The 27,943-nt window shown below is 32.4% G+C and overlaps 1 protein-coding gene across 1 annotated transcript in view; it reads right to left on the bottom strand.

Moving 5' to 3' along the window:
• Nucleotides 1-2,702: 2,702 nt before the first annotated feature.
• Nucleotides 2,703-27,943, bottom strand: part of LOC127731246 (zinc finger HIT domain-containing protein 2-like) — a 34,512-nt gene continuing 9,271 nt past the window's right edge. Inside the window, exons 3-11 of the mRNA XM_052240269.1 lie at nt 27,325-27,401; nt 25,031-25,072; nt 24,092-24,216; nt 21,159-21,248; nt 20,217-20,333; nt 17,263-17,355; nt 14,343-14,508; nt 11,871-12,029; nt 2,703-2,996 (exon numbers count right to left, since the gene is read on the bottom strand). Of these exons, the coding sequence (XP_052096229.1) occupies nt 2,887-2,996; nt 11,871-12,029; nt 14,343-14,508; nt 17,263-17,355; nt 20,217-20,333; nt 21,159-21,248; nt 24,092-24,216; nt 25,031-25,072; nt 27,325-27,401 (979 nt within the window). The 3' untranslated portion in view covers nt 2,703-2,886. The remainder of the gene's footprint in view (nt 2,997-11,870; nt 12,030-14,342; nt 14,509-17,262; nt 17,356-20,216; nt 20,334-21,158; nt 21,249-24,091; nt 24,217-25,030; nt 25,073-27,324; nt 27,402-27,943) is intronic.

Genomic DNA, 27,943 nt, shown 5'->3' with positions numbered 1-27,943 from the left:
ACATACCACAAGACCATTTAAAAATCTAACCTACGACTTCCAGCAATTGAGATGAGCACATACCACAAGACCATTAAAAGATCTAACCTACGACTTCCAGCAATTGAGATGAGCACATACCACAAGACCATTTAAAGATCTAACCTACGACTTCCACAATTGAGATGAGCACATACCACAAGACCATTAAAAGATCTAACCTACGACTTCCAGCAATTGCGATGAGCACATACCACAAGACCATCAAAAGATCTAACCTACGACTTCCAGCAATTGAGATGAGCACATACCACAAGACCATTTATAGATCTAACCTACGACTTCCAGCAATTGAGATGAGCACATACCACAAGACCATTTAAAGATCTAACCTAAGACTTCCAGCAATTGAGATGAGCACATACCACAAGACCATTTAAAGATCTAACCTACGACTTCCAGCAATTGAGATGAGCACATACCACAAGACCATTTAAATATCTAACCTACGACTTCCAGCAATTGAGATGAGCACATACCACAAGACCATTTAAATATCTAACCTACGACTTCCACAATTGAGATGAGCACATACCACAAGACCATTGAGGGAGTCTTTTGTCATGAACATTTTGTATTAACCTTTTTTTAAGTTATAAAGGAAAATCATTTAACATCATTAGAGAAACTTATTTCTTACTTCCTGATTACATTTTTCTCCAAAAACTCAAATGGCTGGGTTGCAGAGAATGATTATTAAACAATGGGGAATGGTCTAAAAGAAACATTTGAATATATTGGAATATATATCTGTACAAGCTGAACTGTTAGCTAATGTTCACTACTGATATACACTAGCCAGTTGTGAATCCTTCCAAAAGTGAACTTCAGATAGTATGTGTTTGATTGTAGAACAGAAAAATCAAAGCAGCCTCGATGTTGTGATCCTGCCAATTTTGTAGCTATTCTGACATTTTTTCTGACCTCACTTTCAATATTTTTTTCAATCTTTATTTCCATAATCTTACTGTAAAATTTCTATTCCATAGCCCAAAGATGGAGTATTTCGTAATATTGATGCAAATTTTTTTTTTATTTCAATTTTAGACAAGCTCAGATTTTTTAACATCTTTTTTTAGAAACATTTTGCAATTTAATGATTTTGACAAGAATGAAAAGGGAAATCTTCAAAAAAATAGTATATTTTGTATATGCCATTAATAATAATTGGCTTAAAAACTTCAAGAAAGAAGCATTGAAAATGCACTTTCTCAACGACAAAAAAAAATAAAAAAAATAAACTAATATTTTTCTTAATTTTTGTTCATTCTTTATTATAAAAAAATACATTTCCTGTATTCAAATATACCTAATGCTGAGATATTTCCAATTACTGTTAAATAGCAATATAATGGGGAAAATCAAATAAATTTTATTGCAGAAAATTCTCAGGTAAGAGTTATGCAATTTTATTTATTGTATAAACAAATAAATTTTATTGCAGAAAAGGCTCAGGAAAAAGTTCGGCAATTTTGTTTATTATTTTAACCAAATTACTAATAATTGTAACTTAAATAGACCTTAATCATTGACTTATGTCTGATGATTATAACACTGATTTTACAAGTGAAATAAAATCTGCTTGCATTTTTTATATATATTTGATTTTTTGTCTTTTCTTTGAAAAGAAAACACATCTTATTAATCATTCAGCTTTATATATATAAACACAAAACTAACAGAATAATTTTATGTAGTGTAGATCAACATAAATACATGTAATAGGTATACTATTGAGGTAAAGAATTTGTTTATTCAGTTAGATGTGTAATAAATCGTAAATTTAATTATGATTTGTTTTGATTTTTGGTGTTTTAACGCCACTTTTAAGCACCTCTTTTGGGCTATTTCGTGGTGGCCAGTTTTTATTGGTGGAGGAAGCCGGAGTGCCTGGAGAAAACCACAGACCTTCGATAGGAAAACTGACAATCCTAGTCTATTAAGATTGGAGTCGAGTGCACCCGCACGTGCGGGGTTCGAACTCACAACGTCAGTGTTGACTGGCTAGTGATTACAGTAGTAACTACTTAGACCACTCGGCCACCGAGGCCCCATATTTAATTATGTACCACATGATATATTAACTGTGGTCAATTAAGACTGCTTAAGAGTGGAGTTTAATCCAACTAATATTAACACTTCTGAGTGTAATTGTTTGAAAAAAATACTAATATTGTATCAGTACTCTTACTTGCCTACGGAAAGAATTGGAATAATAGCATTTAAAAAAAGTGAGGGAATTTACTCTGATATCAATACACATCTTGTACAAAATTTTTATTCAATAACTTACAAGAACATAAGATACAGATAAAATACTGTCATAATTCTTATCAACAGCATAAATTTGATATATATATATATCACTTTTTCACATTTAATTAATAAATGGCAATTTAATATACATTTTGATTTACAATGGAACTATATACAAGTGTATATTTAATATAAAGTAGCTGTTCGACCAATATTTTCTTATTTAAGGGCAATAACAAGTCAAAAGTTGGCAGTTGATGATTAAAATGATGTATTAAGTTTCTGCAAGTCATAAAAACACATAATTAGGATCATGATATGTCTTCAACTTAGAATTCTGCACCATCTCAAAATCCAGAGTGATCACATAAATCCAGCATGGCTGAATCAAAAACAATAAGCCTATATTTTTAATGAAATAAGCAAATTTTATTTTATTTTTTGTTTATAGCCCCAATACTACCTTAATCAAGTATTTTTCAAATGGATTAGAATGTAAGTAAATGTATAACTGTGTACAGGGGAGATCACCAACAGCTTATCCCAATAATCATCTCGAATTCGAATTCTTGGTATTTTCCTTCATAGTATCTATATTTCCTGTACAAGTTTTTTATTGTCTTTCAGTAGTTTTTCTTTCTGAAAATATTCTACTTTTTGTTTGGTTTCATTCACTTCTGCTAAATCACTGCTCATGGCACCTAAAAAATATTTGGAGCATAAGTCAATATTATTGAAGTTTTTCACCAAATGTTTAGATACACCAGTAACTATTGTATCAACATTTCTGTGAACTAAATGAAATATGAATATAATTACAATAATTGCCATAAATTTTAGTAATAAAATAAGGAGATGTTGTGTCAATTTCAAACCTGACAAATGACATAATTTAGACATGAAGTACACAATTTTTACCATGTTTTTAGCTTATTCTCAATGGATGACAATGGTGGTTATCAACAATCAGCCAATGACATTTAGTTTTAACTTTTGATGTCTGGTGATCATGCATCCCAAAATAAACAAGAGGCTACTAAGAGCCTGGATCGCTCGCCTGAAATTTTTGTGTAGATCTTGCATCAATGATTATTTTGCTGTTAAATGTATATAAATGGGTATTCAAACATGTCATTTGAAATTTCTCTCTATCTGCCATAGTTTCTGCAAAAAAACTATAACAAATTGGTAAAAACATCTTTAAGGGCAATATAACTCTTCAAAATAAGGAGAAATTGACAATTTTAGGGATCAATTGATGATTTCTGTCATGTTGAATTATTTGTTGGTATTACTTTGCTGAATATATTTGCCAGTTTCTCTCCATCTATCATAGTGTCTACTAAAAGCAAAATAGAAATTGGTACAAATACTCTTTCAAGGGCAATAACTCCAGTAAAGGTTCGATTGACAATTTTGATCATGTTGACTTATTTGCAGTTCTTACTTTGCAGAACATATTTGTTTGCTGTTTGAAGCTTCTATCTATCTATCAGAGTTTCTGCCAAAAAATTTAAACAAGAGTGCACACGCTGAAATGTCTCGCCTTCTTTACTAACCATTGATATTATGTTGATAGTCCTAAATATAAAGCTTTACTACAACTATTACATAAACTTAACATGATCCAAGAAAATGAAGTCAAGTTCATATAAACCAAACGAGAAATACATGTACACCTTACAATCATTCAATACACTAAATATAGTTGACCTATTGCTTATAGTTTCTAAGAAACAGACTTAACCAAGAAAACTAAACATTGACCAATGAATCGTGAAAATGAGGTCAAGGTCAGATGAACCATGCCAGGCAGACATGAACAGCTTACAATCCTTCCATACAACAAATATAGCTGACCTATTGCTTATAGTTTAAGAAAAACAGACTGAAACACATAAACTTAACACTGAGCAATGAACCGTGAAAATGAGGTCAAGGTCAAATAAAACCTGCGAGACTGACATGTACATCATAAAATATTTCCATACACCAAATATAGTTGACTTATTGCATATAGTACAAGAAATGATTGTAACAGGATGCTGTTACGAAGTCTCCCAAAAGAAGCTCCCATAATTCGAAATTCCCAGTGTCGCCTGACATTGGACAAAGTCCAGTGAAAATTGGTTTGATCCAGTAAAGTATATGCATTAGTAATGCCTGGGGACTAACCCTGTATATCATTCAAATCATCTTGGCATGACAAACCAGAATATATATGGTTTAAGGGTGGGGATCTCGACCATTTACAAGATATTAGAACATTGGGGGTGGGGGGACCCCATGGGGACTGACCGTACACGTCATTCAAATATTCGAGACATGATGAACAGGAATATATATGGTTTAGGGGTGAGGATCTCGACCATTTACAAGATATTAGAACTTTCTCAAATGGCAGGGGGTCGGGATGACCCCTGGGGACTAACCCTGTATATCATTCAAACCATCTTGGTATGACAAACCAGAATATATATGGTTTAGGGGTGGGGATCTTGACCACTTACAAGATATTAGAACTTTCTTAAATAGCAGGGGGTGGGGGTGACCCCTGGGGACTAGCCCTGTATATCATTAAAACCATCTTCGCATGACAAACCAGAATATATATGGTTTAGGGGCAGGGATCTTGACCACTTACAAGATATTAGAACTTTCTTAAATGGCAGGGGGTGGGGGTGACCCCTGGGGACTAACCCTGTATTTCATTCAAACCATCATAGCATGACAAACCAGAATATATATGGTTTAGGGGTGGGGATCTTGACCACTTACAAGATATTAGAACTTTCTTAAATGGCAGGGGGTGGGGGTGACCTCTGGGGACTAACCCTGTATTTCATTTGATGTGCTTAATCATGACAAACCAGAATATATATGGTTTAGGGGTGTGGATCTCAACCATTTACAAGATATTAGAACTTTCTCAAATGGCAGGGGGTCAGGATGACCCCTGGGGACTAACTATGTATATCATTCAAACCATCTTAGCATGACAAACCAGAATATATATGGTTTAGGGGTGGGGATCTCGACCATTTACAAGATATTAGAACTTTCTCAAATAGCAGGGGTTCGGGATGACCCCTGGGGACTAACCCTGTATATCATTCAAACCATCTTAGCATGACAAACCAGAATATATATGGTTTAGGGGTGGGGATCTCGACCATTTACAAGATATTAGAACTTTCTCAAATGGCAGGGGGTCGGGATGACCCCTGGGGACTAACCCTGTATATCATTCAAACCATCTTAGCATGACAAACCAGAATATATATGGTTTAGGGGTGGGGATCTCAACCATTTAAAAGATATTAGAACTTTCTTAAATGGCAGGGGGTGGGCGTGACCCCTGGGGACTTACCCTGTATTTCATTTAATGGGCTTTATCATTTTGAACATTTTCAATTAAAAAGATTGTGTCTATCACAAACGGTTTTCAATTTATAATCATTTGAAAATTTAAAAAAAAAAATCCCATAGGGTTCTATAGTAAAACCCTCCTTTCTTTTTGCCCCTCAAATTACCCCTTCATGTTAGTCTAGCATATTGTGAAACCCTAAGTTAATCTGACAAGCGGTTTTGGAGAACGGGTGGGGACAAGTTCAAATTTAAAAGCGGCGGAAGAAGAAGAAGAAGAAGAAGAAGAAGAAGAAGAAGAAGAAGAAGAAGAAGAAGAAGAAGAAGAAGAAGAAATAATAAGAACTGAGCAAAACCAATAATAAGAAGAAAGACCAAAACTCAAAAACTTAACTTTGACCACTGAACCACGAAAATGAGGTCAAAGTCAGATGACACCTACCAGTTGGACATGTACACCTTACAATCATTCCATACACCAAATATAGAAGACCTATTGCATAAAGTATAAGAAAAACGGACCAAAACACAATAAAATGCTCCGCTAGGGCGCAGCTTGATACGACCGCAGAGGTCGAACCCTTAACAGTTGGAGCAAGTATGGACACAACATTCAAGATTGATACAGCACTGAATTTGGATTGTGATTAAATATTTGACACAGCATAGGTTTCTGACACAGAATGAATGTGGTCTAAGAACTTAAAAATTTTTAATTTACCTATTCAAACCATATCATTATTATTTGCTTTTATATATAAATCAGAAATAACCAATTTAAAATGGAAAATTTTAAAGAAAAAAAAAATCCCTCCACTAAATTTTTTGAACCCCCTTATGATTCATCATCCCCCAAACTCAATCCCAGCCTTCCCTTTGTGGTATGGTACCTTGCAGTACAATTTCAGAGAGATCCATACACTTGAACACAAGTTATTGTCTGGAAACTAGAAAAATGCTTGTTTTTAGGCCCCTTTTTGGCCCCAAATTCCTAAATGTTTAAGGCAATTACCCCCAAACTCAAACCCAGCTTTCCTTTTGTGATATGGAACCTTGTAGTACAATTTCATAAAGATCCATACACTTACACACGTTATTGTCCTGAAACTAGAAAAATGCTTGTTTTTTGCACCTTTTTGGCCCCTTATTCCTAAAATTTGGAGGCAATTACCCCCAAACTCAATCCCAGCCTTCCCTTTGTGGTATGGTACCTTGCAGTACAATTTTAGAGAGATCCATACACTTGAACACAAGTTATTGTCTGGAAACTAGAAAAATGCTTGCTTTTAGGCCCCTTTTTGGCCCCAAATTACTAAACGTTTAGGGCAATTACCCCCAAACTCAAACCCAGCTTTCCTTTAGTGATATGGAACCTTGTAGTACAATTTCATAAAGATCCATACACTTCACACAAGTTATTGTCCTGAAACTAGAAAAATGCTTGTTTTTTGCCCCGTTTTGGCCCCTAATTCCTAAAATTTTGAGGCAATTACCCCCAAAATCAATCCCAGCATTCCCTTTGTGGTATGGTACCTTGCAGTACAATTTCAGAGAGATCCATACACTTGAACACAAGTTATTGTCTGGAAACTAGAAAAATGCTATTTTTGGCCCCTTTTTGGCCCCTTATTCCTAAACGTTTTGGGCAATTACCCCCAAACTCAATTCGAGCTTTCCCTTTTGTGATATGGAACCTTGTAGTTCAAGTTCAGCAAAAATCCATATACTTACACACAAGTTATTATCATGAAACTAGAAAAATGCTTGTTTTTTTGCCCCTTTTTGGGCCCCTAATTCCTAAAATTTTGCGGCAATTACCCCAAAAATCAATCCCCACATTCCCTTTGTGATATGGAACCTTGTAGTACAATGTCAGAGAGATCCATACACTAACACACAAGTTATGTCTGGAAGTTACAAAAATGCTTATTTTTGGCCCCTTTTAGGCCCCTAATTCCTTAACTGTTGGTACCATAAGCCCCAAAATCAATCCCAACCTTCCTTTTGTGGTATTGAACCTTATGGTAAAATTTCATGGAGATCCATTCACTTAAACTAAAGTTAGAGTGCGAAAACCAATGTGTCTTCGGACGACGACGACGCCAACGTCATACCAATATACGACCAAAAATTTTTTAATTTTTGCGGTCGTATAAAAATAAAATTGGTTTCTAAACATAAAAGCCCATTTAAATACATCATAAGGTATTAAAATAGAAAGTGACATCATAGTCACAGCTAAAAATAAACAAAAATCCTTAATCAGCAACATTTAAAGTAATATCTAAAAATAAAATTCCTTTGTAACCATAAAAGCCCATTTAAATACATCATAAAGATATTAAAATAGAAAATGACATCATAGTCATGCCTAAACATAGCAAAAAACCCTTAATCAGCATCATTTAACAGTAATATCTAAAAATGGAAATTACATAATAAAGGTATTAAAATAGAAAATGACATCATAGTCATGGCTAAAAATAAACAAAAATCCTTTATCAGCAACATTTTACAGTAATATCTAAAAATAAAATTCCTTTGTAACCATAAAAGCCCATTTAAATACATCATGACAGATATTAAAATAGAAAATGACATCATAGTCATGGCTAAACATAGCAAAAACCTTAATCAGCATCATTTAACAGTAATATCTAAAAATAAAAATTTCTTTGCAACCATAAAAGTAAAATAGAAAATGACATCATAATCATAGCTAAAAATAAACAAAAATTTTTTTTATTACCAAATTTTAAATGGAGTTTATTAAACTAAAATAATAAATTTGCAACCATAAAACCCCATTTAAACACATCATAAAAGTATTAAATAATTCAACTACATCATAAGGCTATAAAAATAGAAAATGACTTCATAGTCAAGGCTAAAGGTAAACAAAAAACCTTCATCAGCAAAATTTTATATTGGCAAATTTCCAATGAAGTTTATTATACTAAAATTGTTGGCAAATTTCCAATGAAGTTTATTATACTAAAATTGTTGGCAAATTTCCAATGCATTTATTAACAATAAAGTTATTGGCAAATTTCCAATTTACATAATTTAAAAGCAGTGTAAGTGAGATATTTAAATGAGTTTGAATTACCAACCTTACACTGCTTTTAAATAATGTTTTGTACTTATTTGTCTATTAACCTGGAAACCCTTGTTTTTTCACCTTTTTTTCCCTTATTATTTAAAGGTTTGAGCCATAACCCTACCCCAAAGCCAATTCTTAAATTCCAATGTAACCTAAATTTACAATATAAATAACTTCAATTTAAGTTTTTGATAAAATCAAACCACATCATTATTATTTGCTTTTATATCTAAATCAGAAATAATTAACCAACTTTAAGTGGAAAATTTTCACATATCACGCCCCCCCCCCCCCCCCCCCCCCTCAAACTCAATCCCAGCCTTCAGTTTGTGGTATGGTACCTTGCAGTACAATTTCACAGAGATCCAATTACTTAAACACAATTAATTGTTGGAAACTAAAAAAAAATGCTTATTTTTAACCCCTTTTTTAGCCCCTTATTCCTAAACATTTGAGCAATTATCCCTCAAACTCAATTCCAACTTTCTCTTTGTGATCAGAATTAACCAACTTAAAATGGAAAATTTTAAAGAAAAAAAAAAGGAAAAAAAATCCCCCCCCCCAAAAAATTTTTTGACCCACTTCCCTTTGTGGTATGGTACCTTTAAGTACAATTTCAGAGAAATCCATACACTTGAACACAAGTTAATGTCTGGAAACTAAAAAAATGCTTATTTTTGCCCCCTTTTTTGGCCACTTATTAATAAATGTTTTGGGCAAACATTTTACAATAATATTTAAAACTGAAATTAATTTGTAACCTTAAAATTAAATAGAAAATGACATCATAGTCATAGCTAAAAATAAACAAACTATTGGTAAATTTCCAATGGAGTTAATTATACTAAAACAATAAATTTGCAACCATAAAAGCGCATTAAAATACATCATAAAAGTATTAAAAAAATTTAACTACATCATAAGGCTATTAAAATAGAAAATGACATCATAGTCAGACTAAAGGTAAACAAAAAACCTTCATCAGCAAAATTTTATATTGGCAAATTTCCAATGAAGTTTATTATACTAAAATAATTGGCAAATTTCCAATTTAAATAATTCAAACATAGTGTAGGTGAGATATTTAAATGAGTTTGAATTACCAACCTTACACTGCTTTTAAATAATGTTCTTTACTCAATTATTTGTCTATTAAAATGGAAACCCTAGTTTTTTAACCTTTTTTCCCCTTATTCCTTAAACGAAAAAAAATAATTACCCCTTTTTGGACCCCCCTCCCCCCTTATGATTCATCACCCCCCCCCCCCCCCCCCCCCTTTCCCCCCAAATTCTCTTTGTGATAAAAAAAACTAACTTAAAATGTAAATTTTAAACAAAAAAAAAGGAAAAAAAATAATTACCCCTTTTTTGACCACCCCCCCTATGATTCATCACCCCCCCCCCTTCCCCCCCAAACCAAGCTCAATAACAGCCTTGCCTTTGTGGTATGGTACCTTGTAATACAATTTTAGAGAGATCCATACACTTGAACACAAGTTATTGTCTAGAAACTATAAAATGCTTATTTTTCACCCCTTTTTAGGCCCCTTATTACTAAACGTTTTGGGCAATTACCACAAAACTCAATTCCAGCTTTCCCTTTGTGAAATGGAACCTTGTAGTAAAATTTCAGAAAGATCCATACACTTACACACAAGTTATTGTCATGAAACTAGAAAAATGCTTGTTTTTTGCCCCCTTTTGTCCCCTTATTCCTAAAATTTCGAGAAAATTAACCCCAAAATCAATCCCAGCATCGACCCTTTGTGATATGGAATCTTGTAGTACAATGTCAAAGAGATCCATACAATAACACACAAGTTATGTCTGGAAGTTACAAAAATGCTTATTTTCTGCCCCTTTTTGGCCCCTAATTATTTAACTGTTGGTACCATAACCCCCAAAATCAATCCCCACCTTCCTATTGTGGTATTGAGCCTTATGGTGAAATTTCATAGAGATCCATTCACTTAAACTAAAGTTAGAGTGCGAAAACCATTGTGTATTCGGACGACGACGCCGACGACGCCAACATCATACCAATATACGACCGCAAAATTTTTTTGCGGTCGTATAAAAACTAAACTATAACCACTGAACCATGAAAATGAGGTCAAGGTCAGATGACACCTGCCAGCTAGACATGTACACCTTACAATCATTCCATACACCAAATATAGTAGACCTATTGCATACAGTATAAGAAAAACATACCAAAACACAAAAACTTAACTATAACAACTGAACCATGAAAATGAGGTCAAGGTCAGATGACACCTGCCAGTTGGACATGTACACCTTACAGTCCTTCCATACACCGAATATACTAGACCTATTGCTTATAGTATCTGAGATATGGACTTGACCACCAAAACTTAACCTTGTTCACTGATCCATGAAATGAGGTCGAGGTCAAGTGAAAACTGTCTGACAGGCATGAGGACCTTGCAAGGTATGCACATACCACATATAGTTATCCTATTACTTATAATAAGAGAGAATTTAACATTACAAAAAATCTTAACTTTTTTTTCAAGTAGTCACTGAACCATGAAAATGAGGTAAAGGACATTGGACATGTGACTGACGGAAACTTCGTAACATGAGGCATCCATATAAAAAGTATGAAGCATCCAGGTCTTCCACCTTCTAAAATATAAAGCTTTTAAGAAGTTAGCTAACGCCGCTGCCGCCGCCGGATCACTATCCCTATGTCGAGCTTTCTGCGACAAAAGTCGCAGGCTCGACAAAAATGGGTCACCGGACTAATTTTCTTGCTACATAATAAAATAGGTAAATTCACAACACATTCTATTATTACAGTTACTTTATGTGAGTTATCTCCCCTTTTACTGAGTTATATCCCCTTATATGGCAAAGTTGAAAAAAAATGAATCAAGGTAAAATATTTTGTTTTTTGTAAAATACAGCCATAAATATGATAAAACAACTAAATTTCTATATTAACATGAACAGTCTTATACATGAGTCACATACTACTCTCGAAATTTGCACATTTCATTAAAGATCTAGACCGATTGTTATCTGCTATTTCAAATCCAAGATGGAAGAAGACACCCTAGCTACCTTAATACAGAACACTTACAAAATTCTAATTGGAGTTCTGTCACTGTTGACTGCAATGCCATACCAAATCTTTGTGTCCAGCTTAATAAAAACTCTACTTTCTTTAAACTTATAAACACTTTCTTTTTTAAATCTTTGTTTTCAAATCGTGTCTTCTCTTCTTTACTTTTCTTTATATCTAAAAATATATGTAATGAAAAAAGTATATAAAGAGTGTTAGTAAATGTTCTGCTTGTAAAAGAATATCCCTACTGTTTACAATTTCAATATAAAATGCTACAGAACTAAATCATTAATATTGTACCTACACTTTCTATGAAGCAAAGAAGTATAACGCGAGCATTAATAGTTATGCTATTTGTAGAAAATGTCACTGATTTATAATTTTTTAACACCACATATCATTGCAACTGATTTAATAGCTTGATGAAATAAAGCGCCAATAGCACAAAATTACTGACTGGTCTAAAAATACCTTGTGAACTGACTAAAAAATCAACATAGTTCCTTATCCACTATCAAAGAACTTATCATTAATTATTGTAATAAATCATATGAAAATAGTGGAATTAACTATTTTTGGAGTGTAAAAAATTCTTTTGATGTTTTAGATAAATTACGTGCTTTGATGGTCCTTTTGATTCTGCTGACAGTTTTGACTTTTCAACTCTTTACACTACACTTCCACACCACGGCCATCTTATCAAACAAAAGTTTTCCTATTTAATTAGATGGCTGAAAAATCTAGTTGCAAATATATTTGCTGCAACTCATCTAAAGCCTTCTTCTCTAATGAGAAAGGTAAAAATGCTAGATATACTTACTGGAGGTATGATGAGATTATTGAAGCGGTTAATTTTCTCCTTGATAACTTTTATGTACGTTTCAGCAATAAAGTGTATCGACAGGTTGTAGGTATTCCTATGGGCACCAATTGCACCCCTTTAATTGCAGACTTGTTCTTGTACTGTTATGAATCACAGTTTATGACCAAACTTAGTTAAATGAAAAATTCAACAACACTTATTGTTATCTTGATATTTTTTTGTTATAAAAATCAAGAATTTTCTTAATATACTGACGAAATTTACCCAAAGAAACTTACTTTAAATAAATCAAATATAAAGGGTAATAACTGTCCTATCCTAGATTTAGATATTTCAGTTTTACACGAGAAACTCTTCATTAAAATTTACGACAAAAGGGACAATTTTTCTTTCCCTATTGTTAATTTTCCTTTTTTGGATGGTGATATTCCTTTGGCACCATCTTACAGTGTTTATATTTCCCAACTGGTTTGCTATGCATGTGTCTGCAGTGACGTTTTGGATTTCAATGAAAGTAATAAATGTATTACTGGTAAATTATTAAGTCAGGGATTTGGTTACCACAAATTACTTAAAACCTTTACTTAATTCTTCCATAGATACAAAGATTTGGTTTGTAAGTTTGGCTCTACCTGTAGAAGACTTATTTCAAACGGGATAGCACATCCAAATTTTTACAGAGATGTTGTTTACCGAGCCCAGAAATTTAGATACAATCCTGGTAAACTAATCGATCCTTTAAATAAACTTATTCTAAAAGGTTACCAATTCAACACTGTAATTTTTTTCTCTTACTGTTAATGATGTCTTTACACTAAATCCATTGGATATTAGATACATGATTATTTTTATCAGTTGTTATTGGCCTTGAACTAGCTGTCAGTAACTGCGAGTACTCTCAGATATGTACTTACTGCCTTTTTTGTCATAGGGATGTATCATCTGGTCTGTGTTTTTGTTACTTGTTTTTCTGCTTTGTATTGATCTGATGAGTTAAGTCCTTTTCAACTGACTTTTATAGTTTGTTCATATGTTGTACTGTTACACCACTGTCCCAGGTTAGGGGAGGGTTTGGCGCCCGCTAACATGTTCCCTGCCACATATTGTATGTGCCTGTCCCAAATCAGGAGCCTGTAATTCAGTGGTTGTCATTTGTTGCTGTATATCATATTTGTATTTCGTTCATTGTTTTTTACATAAATCTGGCCATTAGTTTTCTCGTTTTAATTATTTTACTTTTGTCATTTCAGGGCCTTTTATAGCTATGCGGTATGGGTTTTGCTAATTGTGGCTATATTTGTTAACTTCTGTGTCATTTGGTCTCTGGTGGAGAGTTGTCTCATTGGCAATTATACCACATCTTCTTATTTGTATATATCATAAGGTAGCCATTACTAACTAAAGAACCATACTAACTGGATTATATTGACTGGGTCCCTGTATAACATACCTGTTGTCAATTCTGACATGGCCTTATGAAACAACAGGACCAGTTCTGACAAGGCAGCCATAACAGACTATAAAGGATCATATTGACTGGGTCCCTGTATAACATACCTGTTTTCAATTCTGACATGGCCTTATGAAACAACAGGACCAGTTCTGACAAGGCAGCCATAACAGACTATAAAGGATCATATTGACTGGGTCCCTGTATAACATACCTGTTTTCAATTCTGACATGGCCTTATGAAACAACAGGACCAGTTCTGACAAGGCAGCCATAACAGATTGTAAAGGATTATATTGACTGGGTCCCTGTATAATTCTGATTACATCCTCTATCATTGATATGTTGAACTGTCGTGAGGTCAAATTTTCTTTATCCCTCTATAAATAGAATCATACATAAAAGTTTGAGTCATTACAATACATAGGATACAGAATTTATTGATTTCTGGTATTACGATACCCAGTATATATATATGATACAGAATTTATTGCTTTCTGGGATGTTGGTTTTTTTTTTTGGTATTACAATATATACAGTAGAGTCTGATAATCTGCCCTCAAAATACTTTTTTTTATATCATTATTATGATTTTTATAGAATTGAACCAACAATCAAGTGTACAGTACAGTACAACACAAACATCATGATAACAGCACCACAAACTCTTAGCAAAAAGCTTCAGATGGCAGATGTACTGGACATATAATTTGCAATTTCTTCATTTCTGAATAAACCACAATATTTGATCTTTCAATACATATTATATTTAGTCTATTCACATTATCTTTTTTAACATAATATATCAGTATATATTTAAGTTAAAGTCCTCCATTTTGAAAGTCTGTCTATCATGATTTTTAACATCACTTCGGAATATTGGTGAAACAGATGACAGAATACCTGTGCTGCTGAAAACCATTTTTCTACTCTTCTTGTTCATGACTTGTAACTAAAAGTGACTTATGCTAGACCTGAACATGAGAATATTTTAGGTAGGACTTCTGTCTTTCACATGATATCAATCTGGTTTTTAGTAAAGATGCTCAATCCTTAGTTTTATATACATGTATAATGTTTGAACTTTTTCTGTCTTTTAGCTTTTTTAAATTTTTTGTTCATTATGTTGCCTGTCTAACTTCCATTTTTCTCTTATTTCACACTGGTATCTTCAGTATTAGCCTTATGCTTTCTTCATTCTTATTGACTTTCATAGTATTTACAACACTGTCATGTAATTTAGACTTTGATTCCTTGACAGATTTTTGTACAGACAGAAACTTGTCTAATATTGTGAAGCCCATATGTTGACATCTAGGTGTATTCTGCTTTTTGCATTTTTTTAATCATTTGCTTATTGTCAAATTGCTATACACCTCACATCTCCATTGATTCATGTTTTCAAATCTCTTTTTTTTCTCTCAACAAATTATAAAGAAGGAAATTGCTTGTACCACCTTTAGAACTTTGATAACATTTTCAGTATATTCCAATAGCTCCTGAAGAGCTTACAACAAAAGCACTTTTTGTAACTTTATGTTATGTCTTGACTAGAGACATTCTTTGAAGATGTTATAACAAGAGTGCACATACTGAAATGGCTCGCCTGTTTTACCATGTTTACTGACCATTGACTTTATATTGAAAGTCTTAAAGATAAAGATTTTACTACAAGTATCACATAAACTTAACATTTTTAAAGATCCATGACAATGAGGTCATGGTCAGATAAAAACTGTCACACAGACATGTACACCTTATATTTATTCCATACACCAAATATAGTTGATCCATTGCTTATGGTAATTGAAAAACAGACTAAAACACAAAAACTTAATGTTAACCAATGAACCATGGAAATGAAGTCAAGGTCAGTTGATACTGGCTAGACAGGCGTGTAAACCTTACAATCATTTCATACACCAATTATAGTTGACCTATTGCTATTAGTATTTGAAAAACAGACCAAAACACAAACTTAACATTGACCAATGAACCATGCAAATGAGGTGAAGGTCAGATGACACCGGCTAGACAGACATGTACACCTTACAATCATTCCATAAACCAAATAGAGTTGACCTATTGCTTATAGTACTTGAAAAACAGACCAAAACACAAAAACTTAACATTGACCAATGAACCATTAAAATGAGGTCAAGGTCAGATGACACCAGCTAGACAGACATGTACACCTTACAATCATTCCATACATCAAATATAGTTGACCTATTGCTTACAGTACTTGAAAAACAGACCAAAACACAAAAAATTAACAATGACCAATGAACCATGAAAATGAGGTCAAGGTCAGATGAAACCTGCCAGTCTGACATGTACCCCTTACAATCATTCCATACACCAAATATAGTTGACCTGCTTCTTGTAGTATCTGAGAAAGGAACCTAATCAAGAAACTTTAACCTTGATCACTGATCCATGAATTGAGGTCGAGGTCAGGTTAACCCTGTCTGACGGACATTTAGACGTTGCAAGGAAACCATATACCAAATATAGTTATCCTATTACTCATAATAAGTGAGAAATTCACATGACAAAAAAATGTATTTTTTTTCAAGCAGTCACTGAACCATGAAAATGAGGTTAAGGACAATGGGCATATGACAGACGGAAACTTTGTAATATAAGGTATCTACATACAAGGTATGAAGCATCCAGGTCTTCTACCTTCTGAAATATAAAGCTTTATAAAAATAGTTTATGCCGTCGCCGCCGGATAGTAATACCTATGTCTCGCACGTCGCAGGCAAGACAAAATCATAACACTCAAATTCTATAAACAATAGTAGCATAGGAGTGTTTCTAGAACATCTACATACTGTTAATATGTCTCTAACCAGATAAAATCCTTTAATCCCTATTTTCTTGAATTTTTCTTTGATATTTTTGTGTGATAATTGTTCATCTCAATCGACTCGATTGATAATGGTTCTTCTCAGTCGTATAAAGTGAGAAAACAATGACAGCATAAGCCAACATCATTGATGTTGTTGTAGAGGTACACAGATTTTCGATGAAGTTTCTCAGCTGCATCTCTTATTGCCCTTCGATGAGATTCAAGCAGAGAAACTACCTCTTGTTTTTCAAACCAAAGATAATCTATAAATACTTACATTTTGTAAACATTGGAAACACATCTGTATTGCCTCAGGAGGACTACCACACACTGCTGTATCTCTTAGTACTTTACTTACTGATAGAACTTCCTATAAAACAAACACTTTATTATGTATGTAGGATTTTGCAGCTTTTTGTGGTGAAATGATGGAGTAAATATAGCAACTAAGTCACATACACATATTTGTGATAGTTTAAATTCAGATACACATATTTGTGATAGTTTAAATTCAGATACATGTATTTGTGAGAGTTTAAATTCAGATACATGTATTTGTGAGAGTTCAAATTCAGATACATGTATCTGTGAGTGTTCAAATTCCAATGAATTTATTTGTGAGAGTTCAAATTCTCATACATGTATTTGTAAGAGTTAAAATTTCCTTACACATACAGCTAACTCTATTTAACTGGAAATTTCTAATGAGTCAAAGTTTTCCCCTGGTCCCAAACTTTGTTCCATTGAAATATATGTTTTTTGACTCCTGATGAGTCGAAATTGGATGAGTTGAAACTTCAGTTGACTCAAACCAAATTTATGGTCCCAAGGTTAACAAAAGCATTCAAATTCATTATTTATCTCCAACGATACACATATGTCAAAACATGACCTCATGGATTCAAATGGATTGAAGAGTTCATCTGAGAATACACCTGTAATTAAATTTCCAGTCACTGACCACTGTATTGATTTATGACATTCTTTTTTAACAAGTGCTTACATAAGATTATCATTGATCACCATGATAAATAACTAATGGTACATTGTTATTAGGCCTTCTTATTGTAAAATGTAAGGCACATGGTGGCTTCCAACACAAGATTTTCACCAAATTGTTTGACACTTTAGTTTGGTCAGTCATCAATTACGGCTCAGCTATTTGGGGTACGAGTGAGTTCTCCTGCATTTCAGCAGTTCAGAACCGAGTCATGAGATTTTAAATGGGAGTTGGAAAGTATCCCCCCAATGATGCTGTTTCAGGTGACATGGGTTGGAAGCCTCAATATGTTAAACAGTGGTCTAACATTTTAAGACACTGGGTAAGATGTACAAAAATGGATAATGACAGAATAAATTATAAAGTATTTATATGGTCAATTAGAAAAAGTAGTTATAAAATTAAAAATTGGAGTTATAAAATTATGGAAATGTTGAAACTTTACAATATGGACAGATTTTGTAATGTAGATGATTATATACTGATAAAAATACAATTTATCAGTTAGAAGAAAATATTTTTGATAATTATAAATTGAATTGAGTACAAGGCTTGATTCTTATGGTCAAGAAAATAAGTTGAGAACTTATAAATTGTTTAAATTTTCATACTCTACTGAACAATATTTGTTACAAAATATACCTACTCAATATGGCAGTGCGTATGCTAAATTTAGATGTAGAGTAGCACCTTTAAAAATTGAAACTGGTCGTTACGAAAGATTAGATTTAGATAAAAGATTGTGTTTCAATTGTTATAATATAGAAGATGAAAAACATGTATTGTTTACATGTCCATTATATGAAGATCTAAGACAGTCTTTATTTATTGATATAATTCATCAACATAATAATATGTTTTTAACTTTATCAGATGATGGAAAATTTATATTTTTATTCAAGAATGAAAATGTTTGTAGTTCTGTTGTGATATTGCACCTTTATGTTTTGTGTAAATAACAAAACTATGTTTTATTCTGATGTTTTAATATTGTATATAACAGTCTCTCATAGTTCTTTTAAGAATGGCACATGCTTTCTAAATTTTATATTGTGTAATAAATGTCATATTGTGTTTATATTTGTATGTGTGTGGTGAGACTATAATAAACTATTGAACTTGACCTATATGAAAAATTATTTAAAATGTTTTAAAAACAATTAACCGTAATCATACATTAATGAGCTTGGTTGTGCATAAAGAAGGAATTATGACTTAATGGTCAACTCATAACTACTCAATCGGCGTCTTTAATCTTTTTGTATTGTCTCTTGCAGAAAACTATTGAAATAAAAGAAATCTAAATTTTCTAAAATTTCTTGTATACGAGAATGTTCAATTTCGTCAACTTTAAATCAAGCTAAGATTGATTGGAAATTACTCTCTTGGCTAAAAACAACAGCAAAAAAATTGTAACTGTACAAAGAAATAAATAAGAGATGGAATAATCATATAATTTTATCAAAATGATAAAAGACCATTACATACAGATATATCGATCTCAGACCAGAATATTGATCCCCTATCCATATGCATTTGGATTTATTTTAGCCTAACCAAGCTAAGCAGAGAGTTGTGTCCCTTAGTCTGTCAAACTTCCGATATTCATTTGAGTCGAACTACGGGTATTTCGAAATATTTCTCTGGTCAAAGCTGACACTGAGATATTGAGAGTCGACTGTATTTGTGAAAGTTCAAATTCTTATATGTGTATTTGTGTGATTTCAAATTGTATTTTTGGGAGTTAATTTCTATACACACATTTGTGAGAGTTCAAATTCCCATAAACATATTTGTGAGAGTTTAAATTTGGATACACATATTTGTAAGATTTCAAATTCCTATGCATGTATTTGTGAGGGTGCAAATTGTATTTTTGAGAGTTCAAGTTCTGATAAAGATATATATGATATGTCAAATTTCTAAACATGTATTTACTTTTCAACATCTGTTCCAAATGACATAAATGAAAAAAGTAGAGAAAACTCTTATTTTACCCCCAAACTACAAAAATTGGATGTGTATGTCAATCAGATTATGAGTAATTACTGAAATGTGTGAATGGACACCAATGGTCATCTTAAATTTGTTCTGGCTATAATGTCTTTTAAAATATATTCATTCTGATCACCTTAAGTATTCAGCTTGGTTATTACATCATTATCTCTCATCCTTATTCTAAACTCTTTATATCACAGGTAGTTTAACTTAAGAAAGATTTATAAAGTTACCTTGGTAACCTCTATCGGAAATGACAAGTAATCTCCATTGTAAAGTCGACAAACAAAACAGTAGGCATACAGAACGTTTATGACATTGTTTTTCAGGTCTGCTGACGGCTTCCCTTTCTGTAATATGGAAAAAATAAACATATTAATTACAAAGTTTCTTTTAATGATTTACTGGTCTAAATTCAAAGAAAGATTGAGAGAATTTAGTCCAGCTTTGTTTCATAAAACAGAATGGCTTAAGTCAATACAAATATCTTTTTATAGGGACAAATCATACTTTGTAAAACAACACTTAGATTGGAACAAAAAGTTCACTGAAACTGACATCATCAAGATGATGGTTTTTTTTTTAATTGACAACATATTTGTTACAATTGGAGGACATGTTTTTAACAGACAATCAGTATTCCTATCCTAACCAAATGTGCCCCTCTTCAGCTGACTTGTTCCTTTATTCTTAAGAGGCAGACTTCAAACAGGAGCTTCTTGAGAAAAAATAAAAATAAATAGCATGCTCCTTAAACTTCTGTCTCCTATATAGATGATGTCCTTTCAAAGAATAATTCAAAGTATAGGTACTATGCTTACTGCATCTATCTTAATAAACTTGAAATAAACGATATAACAGATACATCTGCCTAATCTCTTTTTAATATCTTACATCTATAAATTGACAATGAGGGGTTGCTGATAAATAAACTTTATGGATTTTTTTACGGTAAATATAAGTCATCATTTCTAAAGTTTTATGGGGCCATCATGATATTTGTGACATTACTGAATATGACTTACCATTGTATTTCTACTTGTATAAGTAATATAACAGTTCCCATTGGTGGGGTAGGTACTGCTTACCCTTGGGGAGCAGCTGAGGTCACCCAGAATTTTTCGAATAATATCAGTAATATCTTGTACATAGATATCTGTGAATTTTATACTTACTGACAATAAAGTTGAAATATCAGTTATATCCTTCTGAATAGCTGGAATTCTTGTCTTTACTTTTCTCTCGTTCATTTCTGATATCAAAACCTGAAATAATTGTGTTCAGATATAGTGATTGGATTAATGATGATAATTGTTATAGAGGCCATGGAAATCATGTGTAACTATAAAATAGAAATGATTTCATCAAATATTGTAATTTCAAACAACAAAATAGAATTGAATTCATCAAGAAATCATAGATAAAAGGATATGTGGAGTATATGTCAATGAGCTACCCAACAATACAACAAAGTCATCCCTGTATTGCACAACTAAAGATGTGATATATATATAGATATATATGTTTGATTCTTTAAATCTTCAAATATACATATATTGGACCTCATTTCGGTGTGTATTCATGCAACTTTTACTCTGACCCATAGTAGGAGATGGGTTGTGCTTGTGCTCAGACTGTTCTGTTATTAAAAAGAAAGGAATGTCAGAATTAATAAGTGATACAAAAGAGCCATCATGGTGAACCATTTTGGTAGAATGCTCAAAACATGTTTAACCCTGTCTGAACCCCATCACCTTGCTATGGGCGAGATATGACAAAGACCGAGGTATATACCTTATCATTCCCCTATAACGCCCATATTTCTATCAAGTGAGGTATTAATTCCTCTGTCAACAAAACATTCCTAAAGATAACCAAGTTATACAGAACAAGCCTTATCATTCGACTATAACGTCCATATTTCTATCAAGTGAGGTATTAATTCCTCTTTCAACAAAACATTCCTAAAGATAACCAAGTTATACAGAACAAACCTTATCATTCCACTATAACATCCATATCTCTATCAAGTGAGGTATTAGTTCCTTTTTCAACAAAACATTCCTAAAGGTGTAACACCACTAAATCGGCCCGGCCAGAAAGCTCATACCAGAAAGTAGTACATATTTAACACAAAATAGTTCCTACGCATGAGTGTAACTTTCAAAATATGTAGAATATTTAGGTATTGTTGGTATGAAATGAAAGCTGAATGACTGTTGATCATTGTAGAACACTTTTTGACTTATAAGTTTGAATATTAAAAAAACTGCACCAAATTTTATAAAGAGGGTACTTTTTGCCTGTATGTCAGATCTGAAGTACCTGTTTTGGTACATCTGAAGTTCAGGGAACCAGTTCTTTCTTGTTTGCCATTAAAGGTATGTTGATTTTTCCAGTACAAGACACCATAAAGTGTTGCTTTGACATGCAATGATTGTCACTTTATTTGAACTTGAAACAAAAGAGCTGTGTCTGCTTGAAATTGAGGAATTTAACATAGAAAGCAATGGGGCCATGAATTAGTGGTGTACTTCCTATTACAGAGAATCATCAGAAATTCAATTTTTAGAAGTTGTACCTATTCCAATGAAAATAAGTCATATTTGATGTAAGTAAACATGTTTAATCATCTTTTTTGGATGAACAATTCTGTTTATGGGAAATTTCAGCTCTTAAATTGACATAATCAGGTATTTTAGCCTTTTATGGTCACACAACATGCATGCAGTTAAGACTTGACTCCAAATTCTTATTTTTACATTATTTGGGATTGCAATCAATAAAACATGTATATAATGACTTGTTTATGGTAAAAAATAGCTCTTGGTCAAATAATCCTATGATTTTTCAAGTTTTATTGGTTTTCTTATGATAGCCTTTTACAATCTAGGCAATTGGTATATACTCATATAAGAATTCCAAAATCTCACTGTACATGCAATTTTGAACCAGTTTAGCAAGTTATCCAGCTGAAAAATATATAAATTGCTCTTTATAATCTATGTTGTACCACAGAAGTATGGTTTATACCAAAAATGTCCCTTTTCCAATTTGAAGAAAAAAGGGGGGACAATTTTCTCAATTATGTCTTAGGTTTGGTCTAATATATTTTTATTAAATGAACAAACTCTGGTGAAATATGACTATTGGTAAGCACATTGTTTTCTTTACAGAAATTATTAAATACAACAATGATATTGAGAATAAAATAAGTATATTGGCCATTTATAATATCCATATGCAGTTTTCTTTGAATAACCTATATGTTACTACCAGTCCAATTTGAGCTTAAAATTAGTAAAATAGTATTTGGACTTAAGCTTTATGTGTTTTTTATTGCTTGAAATAGATCATAGAATGAAATAAAGTGATGCTGAAGTCAGTATAGCAAGTTTGGTTCTGTTATAGGTGTAACACCACGAATTCGGCCCGGCCAGAAAGCACATACCAGAAAGTAGTACATATTTAACACAAAATAGTTCCTACGCATGAGTGTAACTTTCAAAATATGTAGAATATTTAGGTATTGTTGGTATGAAATGAAAGCTGAATGACTGTTGATCATTGTAGAACACTTTTTGACTTATAAGTTTGAATATTAAAAAAACTGCACCAAATTTTATAAAGAGGGTACTTTTTGCCTGTATGTCAGATCTGAAGTACCTGTTTTGGTACATCTGAAGTTCAGGGAACCAGTTCTTTCTTGTATGCCATTAAAGGTATGTTGATTTTTCCAGTACAAGACACCATAAAGTGTTGCTTTGACATGCAATGATTGTCACTTTATTTGAACTTGAAACAAAAGAGCTGTGTCTGCTTGAAATTGAGGAATTTAACATAGAAAGCAATGGGGCCATGAATTAGTGGTGTACTTCCTAAAGATAACCAAGTTATACAGAACAAACCTTATCATTCCACTATAACGTCCATATCTCTATCAAGTGGGGTATTAATTCCTCTTTCAACAAAACATTCCTAAAGATAACCAAGTTATACAGAACAAACCTTATAATTCCACTATAACGTCCATATCTCTATCAAGTGAGGTATTAATTCCTCTTTCAACAAAACATTCCTATAGATAACCAAATTATACAGAACAAACCTTATCATTCCACCATGGTGTCCATACTTCAACCAAGGTAGATAACTCTCCACCTGCCATCAACCTCTCAAATTCTTTCTTTTCTTTGTTTGTTAATTTATTCCATACAGTCTTGGTATCATTTTCTAAAATACAAATTAAAATCACTCCTAGGAAGACCTTAACTTGTTAAGAATAGTGTATGGATATATTGAGTTGATTTCCAAACCCTGTACAAAGCTCTTTCTCAAAAAGTATTCATATTGTGAGTACCAGATATTTCAAAAGACTGGATAGAAAAGACAAAATTGCCTATGTTTTATTCATCTTTGAGAGACATATCTAATGCATGCATGTTTTAAGAGAGGTATTGTTTATGAAATATTCTAAATTTGGTTTAATGCTTTGATTTGAGCATGGTAAAATTGTTTTGTTTTGTTTACTATAGTGCTTCTGCTATTTTGTGCTTATTGTAGTTACTTAACTAATCTCTATGTGTATTTTATGTTGCAAACCATTTCACTTTTGCTTTTGTGTTTTTACCTGATAAGTGCATGCTTCAGTGTGGGTGTTTAAGCTGCTTTATAGAACTTTTGTGTTGCATGTTTACATATTAATATGAACTCTTGCTATATGTTTAATTGTATGTGTGCCTAACTTGATATGTATGTTTTGTTTGTTGTGCTTTTGTTTTGTCGGTTTTAAAAGCTCTTCAGAGCTTATGTTTGTAATTGTATTGCTTAAACCAACTCTAAATAAAGCTTTATGTCTTATTATGTCTTATAGACCAAAATACAGACTGATGAATTTATATAATAATGTATGTTTTTATGGGCGCACAAAGATACTTCTTCAAATTTAGAAACCAAAAGAATGTTTGTTGGAGAAAAATAACTGTATATATGTTGACATTGGTAAGGACAATTACCCTGAAATTTTGTTATACCCGTAATTACATACCTAAATCCAGACCTTGTAGTCTAGCCTCCAAATCCTCTTCATCTATAAAATAAACGCACGTTATTAAGGCAGCAGGTGTTATGCAACAGTCTGTTTCTCCTAAGAAATATCCATAGAATACTTGTTTGGACAGAGAATGTGTTATATTTTTACTGATAAAATACTGTGCAAAATTATAAGAGCTATCTTCTCATATTTTATCTAAAAATTGTATCGCTTAGTTTTCTTTTTATCACACAAAATTGGGTTTTCCATGCACGATCTATACATAATCAGGCAATTTTGCATACTGTTAATTCAGAAATTAATGCGAGGTTTTTATTAATGCGAATAATGCGACTGAAAGAGTATCGCATTAATAAGAACTCGCATTCTTATATCTGATACATATAACTGTATGTACATTTTTCTGAAATCGCAATAAGCAATCTCGCATTTTAGTCCTTTCTACAAAATTCGCAATAATAAATGCACGCAATAATTTCTGAATTTACAGTAACCTGTAGCGTGAAAAAAAGCCCTGTGACCCATACTTTTTATTATATTTTTGATATAAACTACTTTTTGGATAATTATTAAAAATATTTTATCGATTTTAATTAAGACCGCCATGTATACTTAAACAAATTTCTCCGACATTTGGTTATTTTTTCCATGAAGTATAAAAAGAAATCCTCCTGAAACACTAATTGCCTTCCAGACTCACTTACACTTAACATTGACCCTTCTGGGTCAAAGATTGGTCTTTTTGGAACTATTAAAATATAATTTTCACGTGAAATCTTGAAAGTAGACAGATAGAAATAGGTTGAAACCTGTGTTTTAATTGGGACTTGAAGTTATTTATAATTTGTAACCAAAAACAATTACTTATGTTCCTTATATAATTTATTAATTATTTCAAAGATGTATAAGATATCTTATGGAAGGAATTTTTTGTCATTATTTTTAAAGTAACCATTAATCATTATAAATCTTTCAATTTTAATAATTCTTAATTTGGTTTATAAAGTATAAATGTGAAAATTTATAAAGACTTCCAATTAGTCCATGCTTCTATTGAAATTCAAAACAACTCTACTGAGCATGTTTTCTTAAAAAAAAGCACTGGTACAGGTAAAGAAAAATATTATTTGTTTAAGTAAAACCCCTGAATGGTAAGATCTTTGAATATTATCTTGACTATAAACATTGATTTTATTTTGATTTGATTTTATATAGTTTCATACAGAACTTATGGCTATCCAGTTATTAACACTTATAGTCTTACATCCTATCCATCATTATATTTTGGCATTGAACAAGGACATACTCAGACTGCTTTATAGTCTAGGAAAACATAGTATATCTATAACCTATACTTGAATTGTGCTTTGCTTTAGCTTTGAGTGACTGTAAGTACTCTTAGATCAGTACTTTGTGTCTTTCATCTTGTTGTTAGCAGTTTTTGTGCTAAGTACTAATCGGATGAGTCAAGTCTTTTCCAATGGATCTTACAGTTTGTTCTTATAATGTGCTGTGACACCACTGTCTTGGGTAGGTGATAGGTTTTAGCACTCTCAAACATGTAAAATCCACATCCTTTGGTTTATAGTTATTACCACACCACACTCTCTTTGTGCCAGTATCAAGCCATGAATCTGTAGTGTAGTGTTTGTCTATCTGTAGTGTAGTGTCTGTCTATCTGTAGTCCGTCATTATTTTATGTGTATTGTTTTAGTATAGTGTAGTGTTTGTCTATCTGTGTAGTCCGTCATGATTATGTTATGTGTATTGTTTTGGTATAGTGTAGTGTTTGTCTATCTGTAGTCTGTCATGATTATGTTATGTGTATTGTTTTAGTATAAATCAGGTAGTGTTGTCTATCTGTAGTCTGTAATAATTATTTTATGTGTATTGTTTTGGTATAGTGTAGTGTTTGTCTATCTGTAGTCTGTAATAATTATTTTATGTGTATTGTTTTGGTATAGTGTAGTGTTTGTCTATCTGTAGTCTGTAATAATTATTTTATGTGTATTGTTTTAGTATAGTGTAGTGTTTGTCTATCTGTAGTCTGTCATGATTATGTTATGTGTATTGTTTTCAGTATAAATCAGGCCATTTGTTTTCTAATTTGAATAGTTCATCATTTGTCATCCCTGGGCTTTTTTTTCTGTTTACTAGGTAATAAGGTATGAGTTTTGCTCATTGTTGAAGGTCTTATGGTGATTTGTAGCTGTAAACATCCTTGGTGAAAAATAGTCTCATTGGCAATGATACAACATCTCATTATTTGTAATCAACAAGAAAGTTACCATCATCAGAATCAAAACCAGGATCATCATCTTTGACTCTCTGTAACATCTCTAGAACCTTCTGCTTATCTTCTTTGCTATTAAAGATTTTACAAACATGATAAAATTAGTACAAGAGATAAACATTTATACAATTCTTTAAATGTTACTGAACCTTTTAGTTAAAGAAATTTAAAGTTGAGGAACCATTGTAGTGATATTTATATATTTATCCTGATCATATTGCTGTGGCAGAATTAGGTTTTCTTATCCATTCTTGGAAACAATGTATGAACTGCTTTTATACATACTGTCTATGTATATATATTAGATTATTTTTCCTGGGGACGGTATGGTGTGGGGCCTCAGTGGACGAGTGGTCTGAGAAGTCAAACTACTGTATCAATAGCCTGTCAACACTTAGGTTGTGAGTTGGAATCTGGCACATGACAGGTGCATTCCACTCTAAACTTTACTGACTAGGATTTTCAGTTTTCCAACCAAAGGTCAGTGAGTCTCTCAAGGCACTCCGGCTTCCTCCACCAATAAAAACTGACCGCCACAAAATAGCACTATATTGCTGAAAGTGGTGTTAAACACCAATCAATTTTAATTCATAAACATGATAAAGGGGCATAAC

Source organism: Mytilus californianus, unplaced genomic scaffold, assembly GCF_021869535.1.
Source record: "Mytilus californianus isolate M0D057914Y unplaced genomic scaffold, xbMytCali1.0.p SCAF_2, whole genome shotgun sequence".
Lineage (NCBI taxonomy): Eukaryota > Metazoa > Mollusca > Bivalvia > Mytilida > Mytilidae > Mytilus > Mytilus californianus.
The sequence above is the reverse complement of the archived record's forward strand: the minus strand, read 5'-3'. Positions and strand labels throughout refer to the sequence as shown.